The 22,507-nt window shown below is 43.4% G+C and overlaps 1 protein-coding gene across 1 annotated transcript in view; it reads right to left on the bottom strand.

Moving 5' to 3' along the window:
* The window catches only part of MPPED2 (metallophosphoesterase domain containing 2), a 169,031-nt gene extending 153,601 nt beyond the window's left edge, over positions 1 to 15,430 (bottom strand). Inside the window, exon 1 of the mRNA XM_060104624.1 lies at positions 15,300 to 15,430. Within this exon, the coding sequence (XP_059960607.1) occupies positions 15,300 to 15,427 (128 nt within the window). The 5' untranslated portion in view covers positions 15,428 to 15,430. The remainder of the gene's footprint in view (positions 1 to 15,299) is intronic.
* Positions 15,431 to 22,507: the final 7,077 nt, after the last annotated feature.

Here is a 22,507-nt window from a genome sequence, read left to right as displayed (position 1 = left end):
GTGGAAAATTAGGAAATAAAATGGGAAAGCAATTTAATAGAATGAAGTCAGATTACTCGTAAAAGGCTTATTTCAGATGTGTTCTTAAAGAAATTCTCCCCCGCTTCTCCTACCCACTGCCAACTAAAAACCGGCACTTGCCATCTGCCTCTGCAAGGATTAAGTCACTATCCACCACAGCCACTGACCTTCAACACTCTCTGAAAGGAGTTCAGGATGGAGACCAGGAATGAGGCACCTCTGTGATCTGGGGAAAACTGACAGAACAGGACTTCAGATAGTTAGATATTTTCAGGAGGAGATTTTTATGAGCGCAAATTCTTGCATCTCCTCATATCTAGAAAAGTACTAAAATCATTAACGGAGACACATGCTCCTCGTGACTAGCAGCCAGCCTCTGCCAGAACTAGTGCTTCACTAAAATCATATATATATAATATACTGACCTTCCCCGCTACCTCTCTGGAGCAGTTCCTCAGGGCTATCTGAGAAGCTGTTTCCCAGGCTATAGTCCTCATTTGCCCCAAATAAAACTTAACTCACAACTCTCACGTTATGCATTTTTTTTCAGTGGACACCGGTTAGGATTTATTGTCTGCCCCAAACTGTAAGTTGCTTAAGCACCTTCTGCTCACTAAGGGTCATAAAGACACACATGATGTACTGTAAGTCAGGCGTCCTGTGTGACCTTGCTCTGGTCTTTTAAGCTCTCTGGGTTGCCAACTGTCCATATGTAAAAGTCTTTACATGTTTCCCTCACAGTGAGCACAGCACACAGTTATGCAAAAATACACCTTGATCCTTCTATTATTAACAATGCACACACGGTTATTTTATCAAGTGTATTTAATTCAGACACATTTGATTGTCTCCCTAAGTAAGCAAAACATCCCTACTAGACAAGGACTGGGTGGTTTGCATTTCTACATTATTCTGACTGCTAGACCCAAGAAGACATCCATTTATTCACTTCTTCATCAATAACTATTTATTGTACCAGGCACTGTGCTATGCCCCTAATCTGACTCCAGATGTGAACAAAATACATAAATCTGAGTAGATTGGTTGTTCATATAAACAATTCCGAGCCTTATCACGCCTCTCCGAACTGACTCCAATTCATCAAAAACGTACGAGCAGGTTATATGTGGCACCCTCCATTAACTGAAACACACCAATATTTCCAAAATGTAGGACTCAGCACCATAAAAACATCTATGTATGGGTGGAGGAATCCCCACATCTATTTCGGAGCTCCAAGCGGTTTGCGGCGCCTCTGTGCAGTCTGGCATCATGCATAATGCAATACCGCAACTGCTAACAGCAGGCGCGCACCAGATAATTTACACTTGTTTTTATGGACACGAGGAACTGATCTTTGAAGCCGTCCCTAATGAGATTCCGCTTGGCCCTAACAGCATCCTGAGAGAGTGTTCCGGTTTTCTACTTGGCATCCGGTGCATATTTATAATGCAGAATACAAGCTCATTTAAATTGCACATGTGGATTTTGGTGTCTTCCCTATGTTAAAGAGAGATTTTCATATACTAAGGAGCACTGACTACTCAATTACTAAACCATAGTTTCCCCAAACAATGTCACTGCCAGTCACTACAGGTACTTATCAAAGAGGCAGGTCCATCAATGGGTTTCAACCAGCAGGGCCAAAAGCTCCCCCAACTCCATCCAGCTCAGCCCTCTAGTCCTGAAACTCAATTAGGTCCTCAGCCAAAGAGGAGCTCCAGAAAGCCTAATTATACAACACCTTTCTTAGTAGACACAGTAAGGGGACAGTCAGGGAGAAAACCTAAAGCCCATCACCTAAATTAACAACTTCCTGCCCCAAAGTGCTTGCCATGCAAATCTCTCTTATTCTCTCCCCTCTTTTATGTTCTGTCCCTTGTAAAATTCTTAAGCTTAGCACTCTTCAGGAGCACTTTTTTTGTCATTTACTTTTCAAGAAGTTTATAGCTTAGTCACCAGTAATTAGAAATCCATTGCATACTTCCTTTAAATTTCATTTGTTTCACTTTTAAAACAAAAATTTCAGAAGGCTTTCAATCACTATATAACACCAATGTTGTTATAATGGTGTTATCAGTAGTAAACCCAAATCACAGGTTTCTGTGAAAATAGTCGTATGATAAGAACTAGAAGAGTTTACTACAAAAAAAAAGTAAAGTTGTTAAAAAACATAAGGATAGAGAATAAAATTGGTTCGCTTTATGCAAAATGTGTGATTCCTATGATAAGAGATGACCCGTTTTCATGGTCTTCATTTCAGGTAAACTCCACATATTAGGGACAGCTGACAGGCTCCTGGTAATCGGGCTGAAATATATCCTAATGAATTTCATGCTTCTAGCCAATAATAGTTGATACCAAATAGGATAAATAAGTAAGCACTTTACAAGGAGTTAAGACAACATACTTTCTAATACCTCCATTTTTAAGGTAGAGAACAACATAGGAAACCCAAATCTTTAGGGTCAAGATGAAAGTGAAACTTTGATATTTTTCCTGTGTTAGAAATGAGAGTCTACTACTGTCAAAGTAAGAGTCAACCGAAGGCAGGATAGATTATAGCATTAGTGTAGGAGTATCAGAAATACTCACTCTGAGCTTCATCCAGCTCCATCCTGAAAAAAACACGGGAGACTCATAAGTTACCCTTTTTAAAGCCAAGTATACCATCAAGTCTAAATACATGCTCTCAAAATGAATGAATGATTCCAAGGGAGCACACACTTCTTGGGACAGCACATAGTAAGAGAACATGGAATTCCTGAAAACTCAACTGTCATTCATTCATTCAACAAGTATTTGGAGAGTATCTAGAATGTGATAGCACTATGATACGTGCTATGGATGCAGATGGGCAACAAAAAATAAAAAGAGTTGCTGCCTTCAGAGAGCTTAAAGCCTAGTGGAAGACAGACATTTCACAAACATTCAGAAAACACATTTATAAAAAGTGCTACCAAGGGAAAGCATTACTTGTAGGTGCTCTGAGTCCATACACACAAAGGGTTCACGTAATCCAGAGAAAGGGGTAGGGGCTCCCCTGAAGCAGTGACGAAGGTGGAGAGAGGAAAGGAAGTGTATTTAGGGAGGAGGACATCATTCCAGGCCTCAAAGTTGGCAGCAGGGGAGCAGCCTGTTGCTCTCCCAGTACCTCTCCACTTGGAAGAATAAAAAATTCAGGAGGCATGCCTAGGAAGTTGGATTTACAATGTACTTCTCTTCAATGTCAGCCCTGAATCCAGACGGAATTGAAGACCTTGGGAAAAACTGGTGGACAGATCACCGAACTTGGCACTAAGTGCTGCCAACTGTCTGGCTGGCACCAATATACAGGCTCAATTGGCCATAAAAACCTCACTGCAGTCTTGCTCCTCTCAAAGGAAATCATTTTGCCATCCACAGTGAGGCTTACCCAGAGGCCAGTCTTAGGGGAAGGCCTTGAATTTTGAGCTTAACTCGATTGCACGGTTTGGGCAAGAGTTTCATGTTTCAGATGTGCAGTCAGGTAATCCAATCCCATCAGAGTTTTAATGGCCTCTAAAGAATCCAAAGTGTTAAATCCTTTCCCCAGCCTCCCTCAGAGCAGTCTGAAGGTGCGTTTTTCAACCTCCATTCTCCTCCATCCAGTCTCTTGTTCTCATAAGCAAACTGTTCCTAAATCTGAGACACTAGGTTAATACTCATTTCTTAATCCTAAAATCTGATTGTAATCTGTGCTCTAAAATGCACACACACCTACCGTACTCCCTTTGAAAAACACTGAGAGAGGAAATAAAAGGATAACGGAAGTGGAATACGTAGAAAGGATGTTTTATTTCAGGGGCAACACCATTCAGGTCAGGATTCCTTCCTTCTAAGCCTGGGAAGAACATTTTCTGGCTCTGCAGAAACCAAAGGCAGCAGACCCAAGCAAATTCCTCAACTCCAGGAAAAGGCACATCTCTGAGAGCTACACTGTCCCAAGCAGCAGGCAGGAGCTGCGAGGGGTGTTTATTAAGTCTGTGTCCCTGACTATCAGCAGGTTAACAGAGACTCAATCCCCCCCTTCCCAGTGTGGGGATGCTTTGGGAGACAGCACAACCCTAAAAACTTTAACAGTGAGAGCAAAACAAAAACAAAAGCTCCTCAACGACAAGAAAACAGACACACCAAACTTAATGGCAACCAAAAAAGGTTATGGTGATGATGGTCCATGTGCTGCCATTAAAACTCTGCTGAAGTTCAAGCACTGATGTTGTGGGTAAACAATATTAGTAACAGTAGCTTCCACGCATTGAGCGTTGGGATACTGTGCTAAGTGCTTTACTCAATACTAAGCATCATCTAATATAACCGTCACCATTACCTATGGAAGCATATATCGTTATGATCCCCATGGTAAAGATGAGCTACTAGCAACAGAGACTATAAGAGGACACATGTAAGGGGTCCCGGGGTGGAGAGACAGCCTGGATTCTGGATATACTTTCTTTTGGAACTTTTCAAACGATTTCAGTTTTTATGTCTTTAAATGTGCCTAGATTTCTGCTTAGCAGTAACCACTTCACTCCCAAACTCTTCCCTCCAAAATGCATGCACGCATTCTTCCTGTCTCCTGTTCTTCTGTTGACCGCTTTGTTAAGACAGTAAGTCCAGCGGTGGCTCCCTCGGCTCATGATACAGCACCTCACAAAACAGTGCTGTTTGTTTATAAGGTGACGCAACCTTCGCTGCAGAGTGCGGGGGGCATGACTAAAATCCACTAATGGCCAGAAAGCTCATTTTAATTCTATACTTGACAAAATAAATGCCTCATAAAGGCAGGTAAGCAGAAGCTACTTTTCGCTTTGGACTGCTTTGTCTTAATAACCTTTGAAAGTGAGAAACCGCAGGGAACAGGCTCTCAAGCATACACACACAACACACAATTATGGCACAAAGAGACTGCGATAAAAGCACAACTCTTTATGTAAAGGTAAATTTTTTTCCCTCAAAAGGGGGTACCTCTCACAAATATAGACCATTCCTGAATTGCAAAGGTTCTTCTGCTGCAAATCCTGGCTGCATTAGCAGGATCTAACCCATCCGGTCTGAAAAACCAGAGCATTTGATTTCCCTGCAACCCATTCCCAAAAGGGCTGATCTTTTTTCCCCCTCTTCTGTCCACAGAAAATGAAGCTCCACTTACATGTTGGAGGAAATATTTCAAAACATTCCCTTTTTTCTCAAAGTGCAGAATTTATGGTAACAGATAATTAACAACAAATGACAAACAATCTGAGCAGGAAAGGTCCCAGTTTGGTTGCCAAGATGATGGTATCCAATTCCAAGATAAACAGTGGAGCGTGCCGGCTGCCGTTAACGTGGTGGAGGGGTCGAGATGGAGAGATGCAAAACAGGCCAGCCATCCGCCACCAAGGGGCACGACATGGGGCCAACCACCTCCCGCGGGGTTATTATTTCCCTTCTGAATTCTCAAGAGTGTCAGTGGGCGAGGGGGTGGTAGTGGACTCACTCTTCTGTAAGGAAAAGGACACCTACCTATGCCTTTATATTTCACATGGGGGAAAACAGATCCTTCTTTGAACTGCATTATGGAAGAATTCGGAATTAATATCCTTTAGGAGTTAATACCTCCTTCCTAGTCTGTCTATTCTTCCCAAAGACTCCCTCCTCCTCATTCTTCTTTTCTCTAAGTTGGTGGAATCAAAATAGGTTTCAGTGCATCCTGCTGTGCCCAAAATGTGAAGGTCAGGAACAAAGTGAAAACAAGTTAACCTGTAAAAGTCAGAATTTGAGCACAACGCATGGTAAGTCTCCTAGATACTAACAGATGGCAGACCTTGGACAATTGAAATTTCAGATACTTTTACATTTCTCAAAAGCCAATTCATAGTTCACTATTTCTCAAATGGATTTTTTTTTTTATATATTGAAATGCAAACCTCAACTTCTGAGTTGCCTAAAAAGGCCTACCAAATTGTTCCTTCTCAGGGATCAAAACAGGTCAATGTATCAAAAATTGCTATTCTGATCCTTTCAAATGCTGGATTCATTGGTATGTAGAGTTGGCATGCATACCCCACGAAGCCAAGGTGAAATCTGTCTTATCTTCCTGCTGACGGATGTTTAGAGATGTTGACACACTCCTGGTGTTAAAGTCAAGCCCAAGGCCAGGGACATCATGATTGCAAGAAAGAGTTATGAACTAACAGAATATATCTTCTAGGCCCTCCCTCTCCTCTTTTCTCTCTCCTTCACATATACCACTATCTTCCCTCTTCTCCATAAAACATGTATCTCCACATTATATTTGCTGCCCACCCAAGCAGGACCAACATGTAAAAGTTGATACTTTTTTAAAAAATGGAATATATTAAATATAAGGCAAAACCAAGAGCAATGGGTATGATACTTCTGATTTTTTTTTTTAATGCCTAATGCAGTCTGACAGGCTTCTGTGGTTATCTCTGAAGTCTTAAGGCAAAGCAAAATGAAACAAAAGGGGGAAAAATTTTCCAAAACTCAGGACCAAAATAGAGCTAGTAGAATGTCTATGTCATAGCAAAAGGCTAACTCAGGAAATTAGAGAAACATGCTGAGGTTGCTTAGCTGGTGGGAGATTTCACTTTTTTTCTTGATTTCAGTTTTAAGTCTTTGTGCAAAACACGTTTTAAACTAAGTGTACAATATGTAAATGGTTTGAAACTTGGTCTGTGGCCCAAATACCTAAAACTGAATACTACAAGTAAGCCACTTTTCTTAGCCAATCAGCAGCAATGCCAACATAGCCCACCAAAAGATGGGAAACGATACTTTTCCAATCCAAGAATTGTCAAATCTTTGAGCTGGAAGGTTTCAGAGACTGTCTACCAAAGAAATAAATGGATTTGAGTAGAGTTCATGTTATGGTGTAGTGTCCTGTAATCTTTTAACGAAGCCACTACCGACAAATGAACTTCAAGAAGGGTTTAATTCTCATCTGGAATTTTAAGGTGCAATAATATCAAGTACTGAAAATTTACTTGCTTGCTTTATTAAATGGTACTAGTGTTTCTTTTCCTGTTTTTTTTTTTTTTCTGAACTAGTGTCAAGAGCTTTGCTATTTAATATAAAGCCATACAAAAATTTAAACCAACTAGAGGGGCTTATATTCTTGATTTGTGGTAAAAGAAAAAAAATGAAAAGCCTGCAACAACACATTTTCTTATTTGCATATATTTTACCATTCTAAAGGGACAGAAACTGAAGAAAAAAAATCTTCAAAGCAAAATAGAAGAAAAATATGCAGATCCAAATACTGCAAAGGCCAATAAATTCAACAGAGTTTCCTCTTTGCAGAGTTAGTGTTTCTACATAGACAAAGCCTCTAAGTGTGCTCTTTACATTAAAAAAAAAAAAAGAGGCAGACTAACACGGCGGTCTGGAAAAGTGTGGTAGTTTTGTCTGTACTAATATTGAAATAATAGCCTGATCATGCCAGGATAGCTACTGGAACATCCAGTTTCCTGGATGCTAGGAAAGTCTAAAAGGGGAAGAGACATGGGAAGGAGAGAGCTAAGGAAATACTGAAAAAGAAGAAAAACAAGCTGATGGTGGATAGATCTTCCCAGACTTGGTGAGCTTTTTCTCCTTTTTGGAAATAGTTCAGAACTACCTAGAGTTTGTTATACAAAATGTGGCAGATTTAGTGGCATTAGCTTCGTTTTTATCTCTTAAAATCAACATCTTCATTGGCTCTAAATCTCAGAATTAAAATTAAGCATGTTTCAAATACAGACTCCCTATTATAATACTTCCTGTTTAGCTAGTCTTGTCATTTTGTCTATTTTTATCAAAACGTCTCCCTAAAAGAAATTTTTTAAAAAACTGTGCTTAGAGCAAGAGACAAATTTAATCCATAAGGAGAGGTGAGCAGCGAGTTCCTAGTTTCAGGATAGGAACTGGCCACACTTTCCAAATCTTTCTCTCTGTAAATGTAGATAACTGCTTCAGGATTTGAAATCCAGGCATACCACAGTAGAAAGAATCTACTTTATTTGTCAAAATTCTTCACCCTCCCAGAGAGTCAAGGAACCAAAAACAAAAAAACAAACAAAACTACCCAGTTATGCAACATACAGCTAAGTTTCTAAGAACAAATCCATATGGACAAAAAAATATATCTAATTTTAGGTTGCCTTTTTAAAGCCAGAATTCAAACAAAGAAATCGACAGAATAGGAAATAAGTCAGTTCTAAAATGAAGTCTAACTGCCACGGACCACGAGACCAGTGCCCTCAGGGAGCATATAGGAAAAAGAACTTATTTTTAAAAAGAAATGAGAGAGGAAAAGAAAAATACCCTGTGTTTATATATGAGCACAAACCAAAAGGGCCATTCAGCCATCTCCAAGACGAATTTCAGATTTAAAACATTAACAGAAATTATGGCCATGCTAATGTTCAGGCCAGTGATAAATTTGTAATGAGAAGGAGAAAGCAGCTTACCAAGAGAAAAATGTTTAGAAAAAAAATTTTTTTTTTTTGCACAGCGAATGCAGCCCAGCTCTGCGACAAAGGATGAATTTCTACCTTGTTAGTAATGTGCAATGTTACAGAGCCCCAGACATTCACTCATTCATTGATACTCTTCCTCTGTGTGAGGAAGAGGTCATTGGTCTTCCCCCTCCAAAGCATCCCCATGATATCTCACTATTATAGTCTTTCCCTACAGAATATCACTAATGATGAGGGATTTGTGTTCTTAATTTCAAACAGACTAAAGAAAAGAGAAGAACAGGAGAAACCCTAGACTGCCAGAGTAGTAAGGAACGATGCTAAAGGGCATCGAGTCCAATGGTGGGTGAGGACCTTGAAATTCAAAGAGGCTCAACTTGCTTGGGATCACAAACCTAATTAGTGACCAAGACAGGACCAGAATCCAGGTTCCCTGAAACACTGTCAAGTCATCCACTATAGCAAGCTATCTGTTTACTGATACTGTATACTCTGCTGGCTTTCAAAAATGAATTTGAAGGTACTTAAAGAAATTTCCCTCCAGTTATAGGACTAAGAAGTAGTCAGCATCCTTGGCCTCACATCTTCCCACACATGACCAAGCTGAATTATACTGAGCCAACGAACAGCCTTTGGTCTATACCTTGATTATAACATAAAACAGAAGAAGGTACCTCCCAAGGAAGCAGTGCTCAAAGAAAGTAGAAGATTTATATTAGAGTGAGCCTTTAATGCAAATCTTGCTAACAAAGCAGAAGGGATTGTAGACAAACCACATTTTTATCATTCTTTAAAAAAAGCTTTTATTATAAAAGTATTACATAGTTCTTATAAAAATAATTTAAATTATACAAAAGTATATAAAATAAAAAGTGTAAGATCTTTACCCATCAATCCCTCCCCCAGATTTGTTTGCAAATTTAGTCCCTACATGATCACCAGTAATGTTGGTATTTATCTTTCTACACATTTTGAGATTTTTTTTTTAACCAAATGGCATCATTCTATAACACTCTTCTGTAACTTTCTTCCTGCATCTAAGGATACCTGATTCAGACCTGAAATAAACATTTATTTTCTACCATGTACGAATGAAACTTCAGATCAGACAGACAAAATCCTGTAAGAATTTGGCATGGAATGATCACCCAGCTACCCTAAAAGCTTCAGATCATTTCGGATTAGCAATGCCCAAGCAAACACTGACAGATGCTGTAAAACACAACAAAGCAACAAGAACAAGTTGGACTTGTCAAGTTTTATGCAAGCAGTTCAAATAAAAAGATGTTAACACTCATTTCATGCTCACCAGCTAATGCACAAGACCATAAATATTATCACAGCATCTATTTATCAAGTGCTATCTTCTGGGCACTATGTCGTATACATCATCTCATATATTGGTTACAACCATATTAGAGACTCGTCAAACCCATTTTATAGATGAGAAGACTGAAGTTCAATAATTCTGTCCATCATCACCTAGCCAAGCCAGTAACTGGTGGGATCAGCATGTGTACACAGATCTCTGATTTCAGACCACATTCTCAGCTGCCATGTGAATACTGTCCTCATTCCCCAGCTCAAGCTGTGCCCTTTGTACTCAGTCCTAGTTAATTATGGTTAACTCTTGATGCTTCTGTTGTAACCACAGCCATAGGTAGAGAGCCTAAGACACTGATGGGGGTACAAGGGCCTGAGATGAGCACAACTGAATGAAGGCCACTGCGATTCTGCAGAGAACAACCAGCTCTTGGGATTCCTTGCCCTCTTGGGACTGTCAATCCCATGGAGTAACTGAAGGCAGGTGAGACACTCCTTGATAGGCAATAAGAAGTCAAGGCACAGACAGAGAAAGACAAATACTATATGTTGTCACTTACATGTGGCATCTAAAAAATAAAACAAACGGACAAATATAACAAAACAGAAACAGACTCACAGACACAGAGAACAGACTGGTGGTTGCTAGATTGGTAAGAGGTGGAGCGGGGGCAAAATAAGTGAGGGTGATTAAGAGGTACGAACTACTAGGTATAAAATAGATAAGCTACAAGAATGTAATGTACAACACTGGGAATACAGCCAATATTTTATAATCACTTTATACGGAGTATAACCTATAAAAATACAGAATTACTATTTTGTACACCTGAAACTAATACAATTTTGTAAGTCAACTATACTTCAATAAAAAATTTAAAAACAAAAAATTTTAAAAAAAGAAGTCAGGGCACCTTCCAACCCTGACAGCCAAAGCTCCCACCCAGCCAAGTTTGCTAGTAATGAGTCCTGGAGGAAGACAAACTTACTAGTGATTTTCTTATTTATTCATTTATTTATTTTCCAGTGAGTTTCAAAATGGACTGAGACAGCTTAGAATAAAAAGGTGCAGAATCAATAAAACAATCATTAATGTGAAGAGCTAACATTTACTGAGTACAGAGTAGGTACTAATCACCACTCTAAAAACTTTACAAGTCATAATGTTTTCAACCTTCACAGCAACCTTTGGAAATAGGCACTACTTTTATCATCCACACTTTAGAGATGGGGGAAAAAAACCCAGAGAAGTTAATACCTTTGTCCATGGTTGGTTACACAGCTAGTAAGTGGTGCAACCAGGTTTTAAATCCAACAATCTGATTCCACTGGAGACTCCGACCACGACACTACACTGCCTCCTCAAAATAAGTATAAAAGAACAAGAGCTAAGGAAGGTTCCAGGGGTGTTGACAACTAAAGCCGTAGACAAGGACGTAGCTAAAAGTGATAATAAAATTTGATTTGAGCTTCCTAGCAACCAAACCTTAAAGAAAAAGTTGAGGAATTAACCTCAGTAGGGTAGCCAACCATCTTGGTTTGCAGGGGACTGAGGGGTCTCCCGGAATGTGGGAATTTCGATGCTAAAACGGAGATGGTTGGGTACCCTACTAAAGATGTTTCACAGAGTTTTATTAGGCCTCAGATAATCTAAAACATACCAAACCTTGATGGTGTTTTCAGACCTACACTGGCTCCTTGAGCACCTCCTCCCACTATCATTAAAAATACTAAATAATTTTCATCGTTAAAAATATTAAATAACATTCTGCTGGGGAAGATGACAGGGTTGTAGAAAAATGAAGCCCTGTTAATTGTTGGTTTTCAATTATCACATCTATCAGTATGTTCAAGAGTCTGGATAAGAGGGGCTCATGAATTCTGGGTTCAAATCTGCCCTGTCAACTCCAACTGCACTTTAATTTTCTTTTCCAAGGTCATATCGGATTGCTTTCTTTTAAAAAAAAATCCTCCCTACGTCACAGGCAGAGATGTATAGGCTAGTGACTCTTAGAAAGCTTGGTGGCAACCTGGTCAGAACTCACAGGTGAAACCAAACCAAGACCATGGAGTAAACCCTTAAAGCCAGTGGAAACAACTCTGAAATCAGTAATGAGCTTCTAAAGATGGGAACCGGGTCTTATGCATCTGTGTTCCCTCCACAGCAACACCTTGCAAATAAATGTCTTAATTGCAATCTTAATCTTAATATGTCAGAGCTAAAAAGATCCATAACTATCATTTGGTACAAATGTTTACATTTACTGAGGCCGGGAGAAAAGAAGTAAATTGCCCAAGATGGGTCACAAAGCTGAGGTGAGACAAACTGAATTAAATGGGAAGTGAGCTATTCCTTAACTAAGGTAAGAAAACCTCAACTAGGTTTCATGAAAGAAAATAACAGATCATTTAAGGGCCCAGCACTGTAACTCCAATCCAGGTGATCTGTCATGGGTCTTCACAGACCTCAGTTGTTAAGTGCCAAAGGAAAGCAAATATTTTAAGAAACCCATGCAAAATAAATGAGCAACTATTCAAGTGGAAAAGACAATATCTTTGTGGAGAGGATTAAAGCTCTACCATAACATGTTAAAAATTTTAGAAAAACTTAAGACATTTTAGACTAAACATTTTATACGTATTTTCCAGCCAATTTCAGTTTCTATTTAGACTCAAGGCAATCTTTTAAAATATAACATGATCCCATTTAACCAAGATAGCTGAATGCCCAGCATGGGCCAGTCACTGTGCCAGGGCACCAAGCACGGAAAGGAAAGGCCAAGGAAAAGGTCGGCCAGCATCTTGATAACATGCACACACGTTCATACAAACACTCAAAATATTAAGACAGGACAGAAGGACCCCAATGAAAATGTCCAAATCTCAATCACAATTTCTCATCTCAATGCGCAATCAAATCAATGGATCAATCAAGCAATCAATCAATTAGTATTTCTAAGCACCTGTTACCTGCTCAATCCCTGCCTTTAAGAAATGAATGATATAGTTGAGAGAGAGGGCGGGTGGGAGAGAGGGGAGAGCTAGAGAGGGAAATAATAATGGAGGTGGTCTGGTTTGAAGTAAATACCAAATGACGAGGGACATCGTGTTGGTAGGGGGGTAGGTAGGCACAGTCATTTTGGATTGGGTGAGATAGAAGAGGTTTCCTAGACATAGAGGGGCCTGAACTGGCTCTCAGCAGAGCATAAATGTGAGTGTCTCAGCTGTGAGAAACAGTGAAAGTATCGAGATGGAAAGGCTCACGGGGTGCTCAGGTGGCAGAGCCAACATGCGTGGCTGGAACAAACGGTTCAGGTGGGAAGCCCTTAGTGAGTGATGAAGGTGAAAAGGCCAGCTGCAGTTGACCATGGAAGAATCCTCTACTTCTAGGAAGGAAGTCTGGTAAAAGGGCTACAGAGCTGTCTAGGCTGCCACTGCAAACTCCATTTTTCAAGCCTTGTTTTCATAAAAGGTATAATTTGATCCTTCGAACTTTTCATGGCTAGATCTAAGCACATCAGTCCTAAAGTTACATGATTTTTAAAATATCTCTGTGCATTCAAAGTTCACCAGTGGAATCTTAGGGCTACAAACAAGCGAAGAATAAGCTGAGATTCCCGGTCAGTCATTTTCCAAGGAATGTGGGGCAAAACATACGTTCCTTTGCCTGGGAGGAAACAGAATCCACAAAGTGCTTTGTGATTCTTTAATACAAAATGTCATACCAGCAAAGCAGAGCTAAAGGAATCCTAAGTCCAGCTTGCACACATTCTATAACATATTTGAAGAAAAAGAAATTATCAGAAGCAGAAGAAAAGGAATATTTGAAATGAACACAGTTATTGTTCAGAAAAGCCATTTTAACAAAGAAAAATCTTATTCCCCTTAAAAACCTCTCCTTAAAACCATGTTAGGAATCCTTCATCATCATGAATATATTCTGATTTAAAGTAAGTAGAAAAATCTTAGAAATAGTTTAGCATTAACCATTTGCAAGGATTTCTCTCTTTTTTTTTTTTTTGCAGAATTCCCATCATAGATAATTGAGTAGCTCTACAGAATATACATACTTGAGAAGTAACATCCCAGTATTTACTATACTACCCAGGCAGTCAAGAGAAGGATCTTTTTGTTTGGTTAGTGTTTCTAAATTTGGGGGGGGGGAGGTTGAGAGAGTGTGTGTGTGTGTGTGCGCGCGCGTGCATGTGTCTATGTGTGCGTGTTGGGTGGGGGAGAGACCTACTGTTTTTTTTTAAATGCCCAAATAAAACAATTACTTAAAAAAGAGCTTGTGACTTGGACATGCCCCGAGTTCAATTTTGCCAGCAATGGCAAAAACAGTCAACAGAGCCCTAACCTCTTTTCCCTCTTGACCATATAATGGTTTGCAAAGGGGTTTAGTCCTACTATGAAAGACTCATGTTAGACATTGGAAGAGTCTAATAGAGAATGAGCACCAGGTCTTGAATAAACAAGGGAGATGGTGACCTTTTGCCCCTTCTGCTGAAAGCCCAGCACATCCTGCAGCAGAGGAATGGAAAAAAAAGCTGGTGTGCATCCAGGTGCTGCAAAATCTTTACCTCTGGATTTCTCCCACACTTTGCTCCTGAAACAGTTTAAACTGAGACATGACTTAAATAGTATTAGGGAGTGAGGGGAAAGTACAATTCCTGGAACCAACTGTTCCACTGTCCCTTAATCCTTTGTTCCCCATATTGTTTGAGTTCCTGCAGCATGCAGCACACATTCTACGAGCAACAGGCAAGACGATGGATTTAGCAGTGGCTGGACAATTAGTCCCAATTAGGCCTGTTTCCCAGCTGAATGTAAAGGGGTGGCGGGGTGAGGTGTGGGGGGGGAAAAACTACAGAAATTTTAAAGATATTTCTTTTTTTTTTTTTTTTTTTGCTGTACGCGGGCCTCTCACTGTTGTGGCCTCTCCCGTTGCAGAGCACAGGCTCCAGATGCGCAGGCTCAGCAGCCATGGCTCACGGGCCCAGCCGCTCTGCGGCATGTGGGATCTTCCCGGACCGGGGCACGAACCCATGTCCCCTGCATCGGCAGGCGGACTCTCAACCACTGCGCCACCAGGGAAGCCCTAAAGATATTTCATCATGGAGGCCAGCAGTATAACATAAAGCAAACTGAATTAGGGGTCAGGAGACTCTGCCAAAATTCACTGTGTGACATTAGGCAAATACCTTAACCTCTCTGTTGTAATACACAAAATGAGGGCAACCCTCAGAGGCTCTGAAGATCTAATGCCAAATTGTAGTTGAAAGTACATACTCTGGAAATGTTCAACGTTACACCGACGTGGAGGATTCCTCTGAGTTGTACTTGGAACCATAGATACCCATCTGTTTGGGGAATCATACACCTTTTATTCTCCTGGGCAGAAGTCATTAGTGAATTTCTTATTTTATTTCTAGTTTCCTGATGGCTAATTTTTTTAAGTTCATGAGTGATACTTACATATGTACATGTGGCGGCTGGAATCTGCTCTGGTTGATGTTGTAGTGCGTGAATGCCTGGGTGGGGTTGGAGCTGTACTCATCCACCGTTATGGTAACCTTGCCTTGAGAAGGAATCCCATGTGCCATCCTTCCTCCCTATAGGCATGAGCAGTTCACAACTTTCCGGAGCCAAGGATGGAAGCAGGCATGGTGCGTTTCAGCCCAATCTCTGAACCCAAGGGTCTACTCATCAATACTGCTGTGTGTTTCTGAAAAAAACAAATGAAAAAAAAATGAGAACAAAGAAAAAGAGGATGTTCTAAGCGATGTCAGATGGGACACTTAGACATGAAATTGGTTCAGGAAAAATCTTAATCTGTGTGGTTGCCTCACGGATAAAACCCTTCCCAATTCTCCACCCAGCATGTACTTCAAAATGGACATGACACTCCAAATGATACGGCTGGCTGCTAGCAAATCATTTCAATGGTGTTCAAACTAAGATTTCCTCTTTAATTATAATTATGGCACTTAACATGAATCACGGAAGGGGCACATCCACAGTTGCCATGGTGTCTAACTATAAATGGTTTGTGCTCGAAGTGGCGAATCTTCCAAACCTTCCCTGCTAATTGGAATGTTTGGTCTGTACAAAGTTGGTGTCACAGAATAATTTGAAATCCCGGTGCTTACCACAGCCATAAAACACAATGCCAAATGTAAATTTTAAATGCTGTGCTCATAACAGATACCTGTTTGTAACTATAATACACGCATAATATATACACACATCACATATATTTTTTTCTTTCACAGTGGCTCCCAGCACACATAGGTACTCAAAGCTTGGTATATATATATGGATTCCACTCTGGCCAAGAACTTTATGGAAGGCAAATCCTTGCTAAATGTAATATAATTTCTTTAAACCCTCCAGTTACTCAGAGGAAAGTCAAATACATCCAGGCTTGGACCACCATTTTGGATGCACTCATTACCGCCCCTCTTGGAGCCCAGAAGGAGAGGTAAAGGAGAGTGGCCACTGAATCTACCACTTCACTCCTGCTTGGTGCTGCATAATTCTCAGTAGCTGGTTTCATACTTTAAAAAATGTTTCTGTTCTTTTTGATTCTTTGTATAAATGTCAATATATTATTTGCTGCACTGGGTTCGGAAATGCGGATGCTTATTTTTATACCAAGTGTGCAAAGACTGAGCAGTGCACATCCCTGCTTGGTTGCTGTTGCAATTGATCAGTGAAGTTTTAAAGAAGCGGGCAGCACGCTCCCTGGATAACCCTTAGGTAACCCACATTCTTACTTTAAGTGCTCCACATTAGAATACTTTCACCATGTGCACCATTAAGCTCTGGGAATCTTAGCTGCTATCTCAAATAAAAATATTTAGAATAATAGGATTAGATTTAAATTTGGCATGAAACACCTTAAATACCAAGCAAAAGGCAGATGGCCTGCCATAGGCCATTTATTTTATTATTTTACAACCCAGGGCTTGTGTAGTCCTCCATATGCTAGCTGGGCTAAGAAATTCCGCAGCATTCTACTCAAATCATTGCCTTCTTCATATTAGCAAAGCAAGCTAAATAACACCCACCTTGCCTGCGTTCCTAATACACAGCAGCACCGCCAAGAAATGAATCCCTCATGCTCTGGCATTTTAAACAAAGTGTCACTTAGGGTTCTCTTTCTTCTTCCTGACTTCATGGGAGGTATGAGTCCTCTAAGCACTAGTTGACAGACAACCAGGCCAGTAGGATTAACAAGTTAAAATCTTTCCCCACTCCTCTGATGTAAGATATCTCTAAGAACTGCTTACAAATCATAATGTAGCAGTTTTCATACCAAGTTTGCAGCTGTTTCCTTAATTTCCCCCACAATTATATTTTACTGTTATTTTGCATAACAGTAAAACACAACACCTGCTTCAAATTGCAGTCCTGTTCTAAGTACTGTAATTCTCTTTTGAGACACAAAGTACAGAGAGACACGACTGAAGCGCAAAACTGCATAATTGCACCACGCTGAAAAGTAAAAACAAATGAAAACATCTTCCTGTTATAGAAATGACTGTCATTAAAAAGAATGTTAGCCATCAAAGCACAGAGGGGAAAAAAATACACATTTTCAGACTGCAAGAACTTAGTGTTTGCATAAATTAGAGAGTGGTGTAAAAATTACATGGCAATTCTTATGTTCCTGCCATCAATGTCTATTGTGTGAAATACAGAACATCAAGAAGCAAGGGAAGCAAAATTCATGTCTAGACCATTGTGACCTCTCAGTAACAATCTCTGCACCCGGTGCCAGAAACAGTTTAAATGTTTCTGGAGTAAACTCACTAATTAAACTAAGCAAAATGGCCTACAAATGAAAGATACATTCCTGTTATGTAAATATCTAGGCAATGACTTACAGTAGTTAGCATCAGACCCTCCCGTTTGAAGCCCAGAAAAGATGGAACTTAGAAGGTGATCAGTTTGCACTCCTACATGGTCCACTGTACCCTAAAGTCAACATGGGATTTTGCCTTTTCTATCAAGTGAGATCTGTGCCTCTTCAGCAAGCACAGGCCCCTGTAACTCGGAAAGGCTAAATGGGTGGCTGGCACCTCATTTGAATTCATCTTTACCATGTTCTCTTTCAAATGTTTTATCGAAACAGTGCACCTGCAGTGTCTATCTTCTTTAATCTGGAGTCCTTTGAAGAAAATGTCAGACTGAGGCAGAGAGCTTCAAAACTTTCACAGGAACCTTTACAGACAAATCAAGAAAAAGCTTATTTTTTAAAAATGCTATGTTCACCCCCACTCATATCACAAGATGATCATATCCCAAGAATAGGAAACACCAATCCATGGGAAAGACTTTTTTTTTTTTTTTTTTTTGGTAAACTCCCTCCTCTAACCCGAGAAATCTAGAAAAAGCTTGAAACAAGACAGAATGATACACCACCTAAAACTACCAAGAACCTGCATCACCTTGCTTCACATATTTAGTCAGTAAAACCTCCCAAATAACCAGATTTTGGAGCATCTCATCCTCATCACACTTACATTACTTTATGTATAATATTTACAGAGACCAGTATTCTTTTTTAAAATTTCCATTTTTATACTTCAATACATTTGCTCTACAAAACAAAGGAACCCAGTACTAAATGCCAGGAATCCTAAAGAAAAATGTAAAAGGGAATGACACTGCCAAACATTCATGCTGGTGTTACTTTGATTTTCTCTTTAAAAAAGAATCATGTGAGCACATTTTGCATTTCCTAGACAGCAATCACTTATCCTGTGCCTTAAGCTGTGCAACTTGGAATGTTCTTTTTCAGGAATCTAGTGGGAAACGCTTTTAAAGTCTGCTGGCAATGAAGGGATTAAAAGCTGAGGAATTAAATAACTGTCTCCACCTCCTAGACACCAGAAGTCCAATTTACCAAAAGTTTTCAAAGCAACAACTCATGACCTCTCTGCCCGAGCACCGCACGGCACAGCCTATGAGAAAGGAGCCCGTGATTTCCTCGTTTAAACAAGGATGCTCATTTTATTCACTAGCCCTAAGAAGACCGCCCGACCGCCTGGCCAGACTTTGGGACTCGCCTGCTCCGACTCCGCCAAATTTCGCTTTCTCCTCCCTCTGCAGCACAGATCGAGTGCTTTCTCAACTCACGCCCTTACGCTTTCATGCCCATCTCCAGTTACTCATCCCTGTATTCCGGAGCGATGCCCAGAAGCCTTCCGGGCGGCTTCTCCAGCAAGGTGTTTAGACGGATGAACAAAGTTCCACGTGCCTCTGTCCACAGAGCGCCCTCCCTCCCGACGCACTTACACCTGAACTTGTCTCCAGCACTGCGGACACCCGGCTGGCACATTCTTTCGGAAAGAAAGGGCAGGACTTTTCTCCCGCGCCTCTGGCAACGCGTAGAGTCTATATATGGTGGGGCGGGGGGCGCGGAATTCTCTACTTTGGATTGGTGTGTTTGTTTTAAATCTAGGGTGGGCAGTTGGGGGTGGTCAGCAACTACACACACACACACACACACACACACACACGCACGCACGCACGCACTCGCGCGCGCCCTGCCCTCCCGGCTCACGGCCGGCTCGTCCGGACTACGGCTCCCCCTTCCTTCCTGGAGCACCAGCTCGCCTTACTCGCTCAGTCCCCCGTTGCCACCGCCGTCGCCTCCGCTGAGGCCGCCGCTGCTGGCACTGTTGGCGCTGGCGCTCGCGGCCTCAGGCTCCGCTGGGCGCCTGTCTTTCTTTCTCTACCTTTCCCCCAGCCCCGAATTGATTGATGACCACCGGCGGCCAATGGCTCTGACACCGCGCCATCCTCGCTCGAGCATCACAGCCCCACGCCCCCGACGTCAGCCTCCAGGGCGCGTTGGCATCCCCGAACCCTCAGAGCGGAGCCCGCGCCCGGAGCCGCCACCGCCTCCCTGCTCTCTGCCCCGGAGCTGCGGGGCTGCTTCCCTGGAGCCGCAGAGAAAGAAAGGGAGGGAACCAGCGAGCGTTGGAAGGGGGTGTGGAGGCCACGGATTCCCCCCTCTTCGGAAATCTTTTCTTGCACTTAAAGTTTTGTTTGTTTTTTCCACCATGACCTGTTTGTGTTTGTTTGCAGCATCTCAAATCAATTACACATTTTTCATGACCCGCATTTGCACTTAATTTGGGGTGTGTTGGGGGGGAATGTGGTAATAAATCTACCCCACTGGAGCATCCTTAATTTCTTTCCTTGCTGGTGGATTCTAATTCCCTCCCCAATCTCCAGGAAAATGCCCCCTCTATCTCCTAGGCCGCAAACCTCGGAATTCAAAGGCTTTACAAAGATAACCCTGTTACATGTAAATAGCAAAGAAACTCCTGCCTCTCGAGGGAAGAAATCGGGCGGCAACGGTTACTTTTTCTCGCCGCTCGTCCCCCGCCGCCCAGCCCGGGTCGCCTGCTCGCTCGGCAGGCTGCGATCGTGGAGACCGGAGGCGGCGGGGGAGAGCGAGGTTGGGGCGCCGGGAGAGAGTGAGAAAGCCCCGCGCGAGAGCGGCGCGCACGCGGGCGGCCCGGGGGCGGCCGCGGAGCGCAGCCCGAGCACAAAGCTGCGCGGCGCCTTCCTGGCCACCGCACCTCGCTCGGGCCGCCGCGGACGCCCGGGGTTCAGGCCAACACAATGCACCCGGGCCTAGGCCGGGGCGGCTCGAACACGTAACCCCGGGACTTTCTAGTAAACAGCTCGCCTTGCCCTCGTCCCCACCCCCATCCCCGCCGCCGGGCTTTCGCCGCCGCCCCTCGCCGACACCCCCTCCTTCCCTCCTAAGAAATCCAGGCGGAGGAGGGAGCCGCGAGGTGAGGACCCTGGGAGGTCGAGGGCCGAGGACTGGGGGTGGGGGGAAGCGGAGAAGGGCAGAGGGGCAAGATGGGGAGTGGGAGGGAGACAGCTCCTAAGAAAGAATTCGCTTTAGCTCGGGGGTTGAAAATAAGCCCTCCTCGGGTTCCGAATTGCCCGGGAAGCGCCGGCTTGTGAGAATGTCAGGGGCACCGGGGCAGCCGCGGTCCGCAGCCTCCGAGCCCCTCGCACGCGCCGCTGACAAGGCACCTCGCACCCGGGCTCCGCTTTGTGTGTGCATTTTTTTCCCTTCCTCTCGCGCGCGGCACCGGGCGCCCGGCCACCTCCTCCCCCTCCCCCGCCCTCCGCCTCCCTTCCCGGGGCGGATTACCTTTCCCGGGCTGCGCTCCGGGTCCCGGGGATGCCTTCAGCGCCCGGCGAGCAGGCGATCCATCGCTGAGCAGCAGGAGCCGGCGGGAGGCGCGCGGGGGCGGCGAGGGGCGCGGGCGGGCCAGAACCTTCGACCCCAGAGGTCCCGCCGCGGGCAGGGGCTGGGGGCCGGGGAGCGCGGCGCGGGGGAGAAAGGACGGGAGCAGCCTCGATCTGGGGAGAGAGCGAGCGAGGGGGCGAGGAGAGGGAGCGAGGGCGCGGCGAGCCGGAGGGAGCGAGAGCGGTGCAGTGACAGGGACTGCCACTGGGGTCAAAGGAGCACAGCTCCAGGAAGCAGGGCGGCCGAGGCGCCGCTCTGTGCGCGCTCCCCTGCGGGACCCCGCGCCCCCGCACGCCCCTCCTGCTGCCCCGGCCCACTCGAACCCCCACTGGCGCCCTGAGGCCCCGGGGTTGCAAGAGGAGGAGGGAGCTGAGGGCGAGGCCGGCAGCCTGCTGGTGCTCCCGGGTCAAGCAGGCGGCAGGAAGCTGAGCTGCAAGTTCATCATCAGGAGTGCGATCAGCGTAAAAATGATAGGGGACCTGGGAGGGGGGCTACGGAGCCCCAGGAAAATAAAGGGAGTTTTCCCTCCAAATGGGCGTCTTCTGCAAAGGGAACACCCAGGCCCCAGGCCCCCCACCCACCGACCTGCCAGGCGCTGTCTGCAGTCCTGGCACAGCTCCAGGGCGCAGAGCTTGCCTCGGGGGCAAGGGGAGCGGCTCGGGCCCTGCGCTGAAACCAGGGAAGGCGACCCTGGGTCTCCCTCCCCGTCTGCTGAGCTTAGACTTTCCTGGGGGAGAGCTATGCTCCCTTTTCTCAAGCCTTTCAACTCGCCACACACCCACACCCACACCCACACACACCTTTCTTTCTGCGATGTTGTTCCTAGGCCAATCCAGCTGATAATTTCTTTCACCTCCATGATTTAAGGCAGGTTCAGTATATGGAGGCAAAGAGAGGCAAAGACTAATTGTTTCCATTTTTGTGTTTGGGGCACATTTCTCCCAAAGGATAAGCAATTCAAAAACGTAAAAATCAAAGTTTGTCCTTTTTTCTCTGCTACTTTGGATTATGGAAGAAAAGGTTTTCAGAATTGTAGGCAAACACGTAAGGAAAAGAAAAGCCGCTGAAATGCTAGAAGACAGAGGACAAGGAAGAGAAGGCTTTTAGAAAACTTGGTTGGTGGTGTTGACTGTGAAAGATGAGGTGGCCCTGTGATGTTATGCCATTGTCAGAGCTGAAGGATTTGGACGCCAACCAGCTCTAATTCCTTTCCAGGACGCAGACTCAAAAATCTAGGCATTCTCAAAGGGAAATCCAATGGATGTGTGTGAGAGGGAGAAGTGTGCTAGGTATACTATGTGACAACTGACTAGACATCCTGGCTGAAATTATATCCCCTAAAAATAAAAAGGAACCGTTTCAGCCTGGTCTGTGGCCTCTGTGCTGAGACTAATTG

Source organism: Mesoplodon densirostris, chromosome 7, assembly GCF_025265405.1.
Source record: "Mesoplodon densirostris isolate mMesDen1 chromosome 7, mMesDen1 primary haplotype, whole genome shotgun sequence".
NCBI lineage: Eukaryota > Metazoa > Chordata > Mammalia > Artiodactyla > Ziphiidae > Mesoplodon > Mesoplodon densirostris.
Note: the sequence above shows the minus strand (reverse complement) of the source record. Positions and strands in the feature narration are given on the sequence as shown.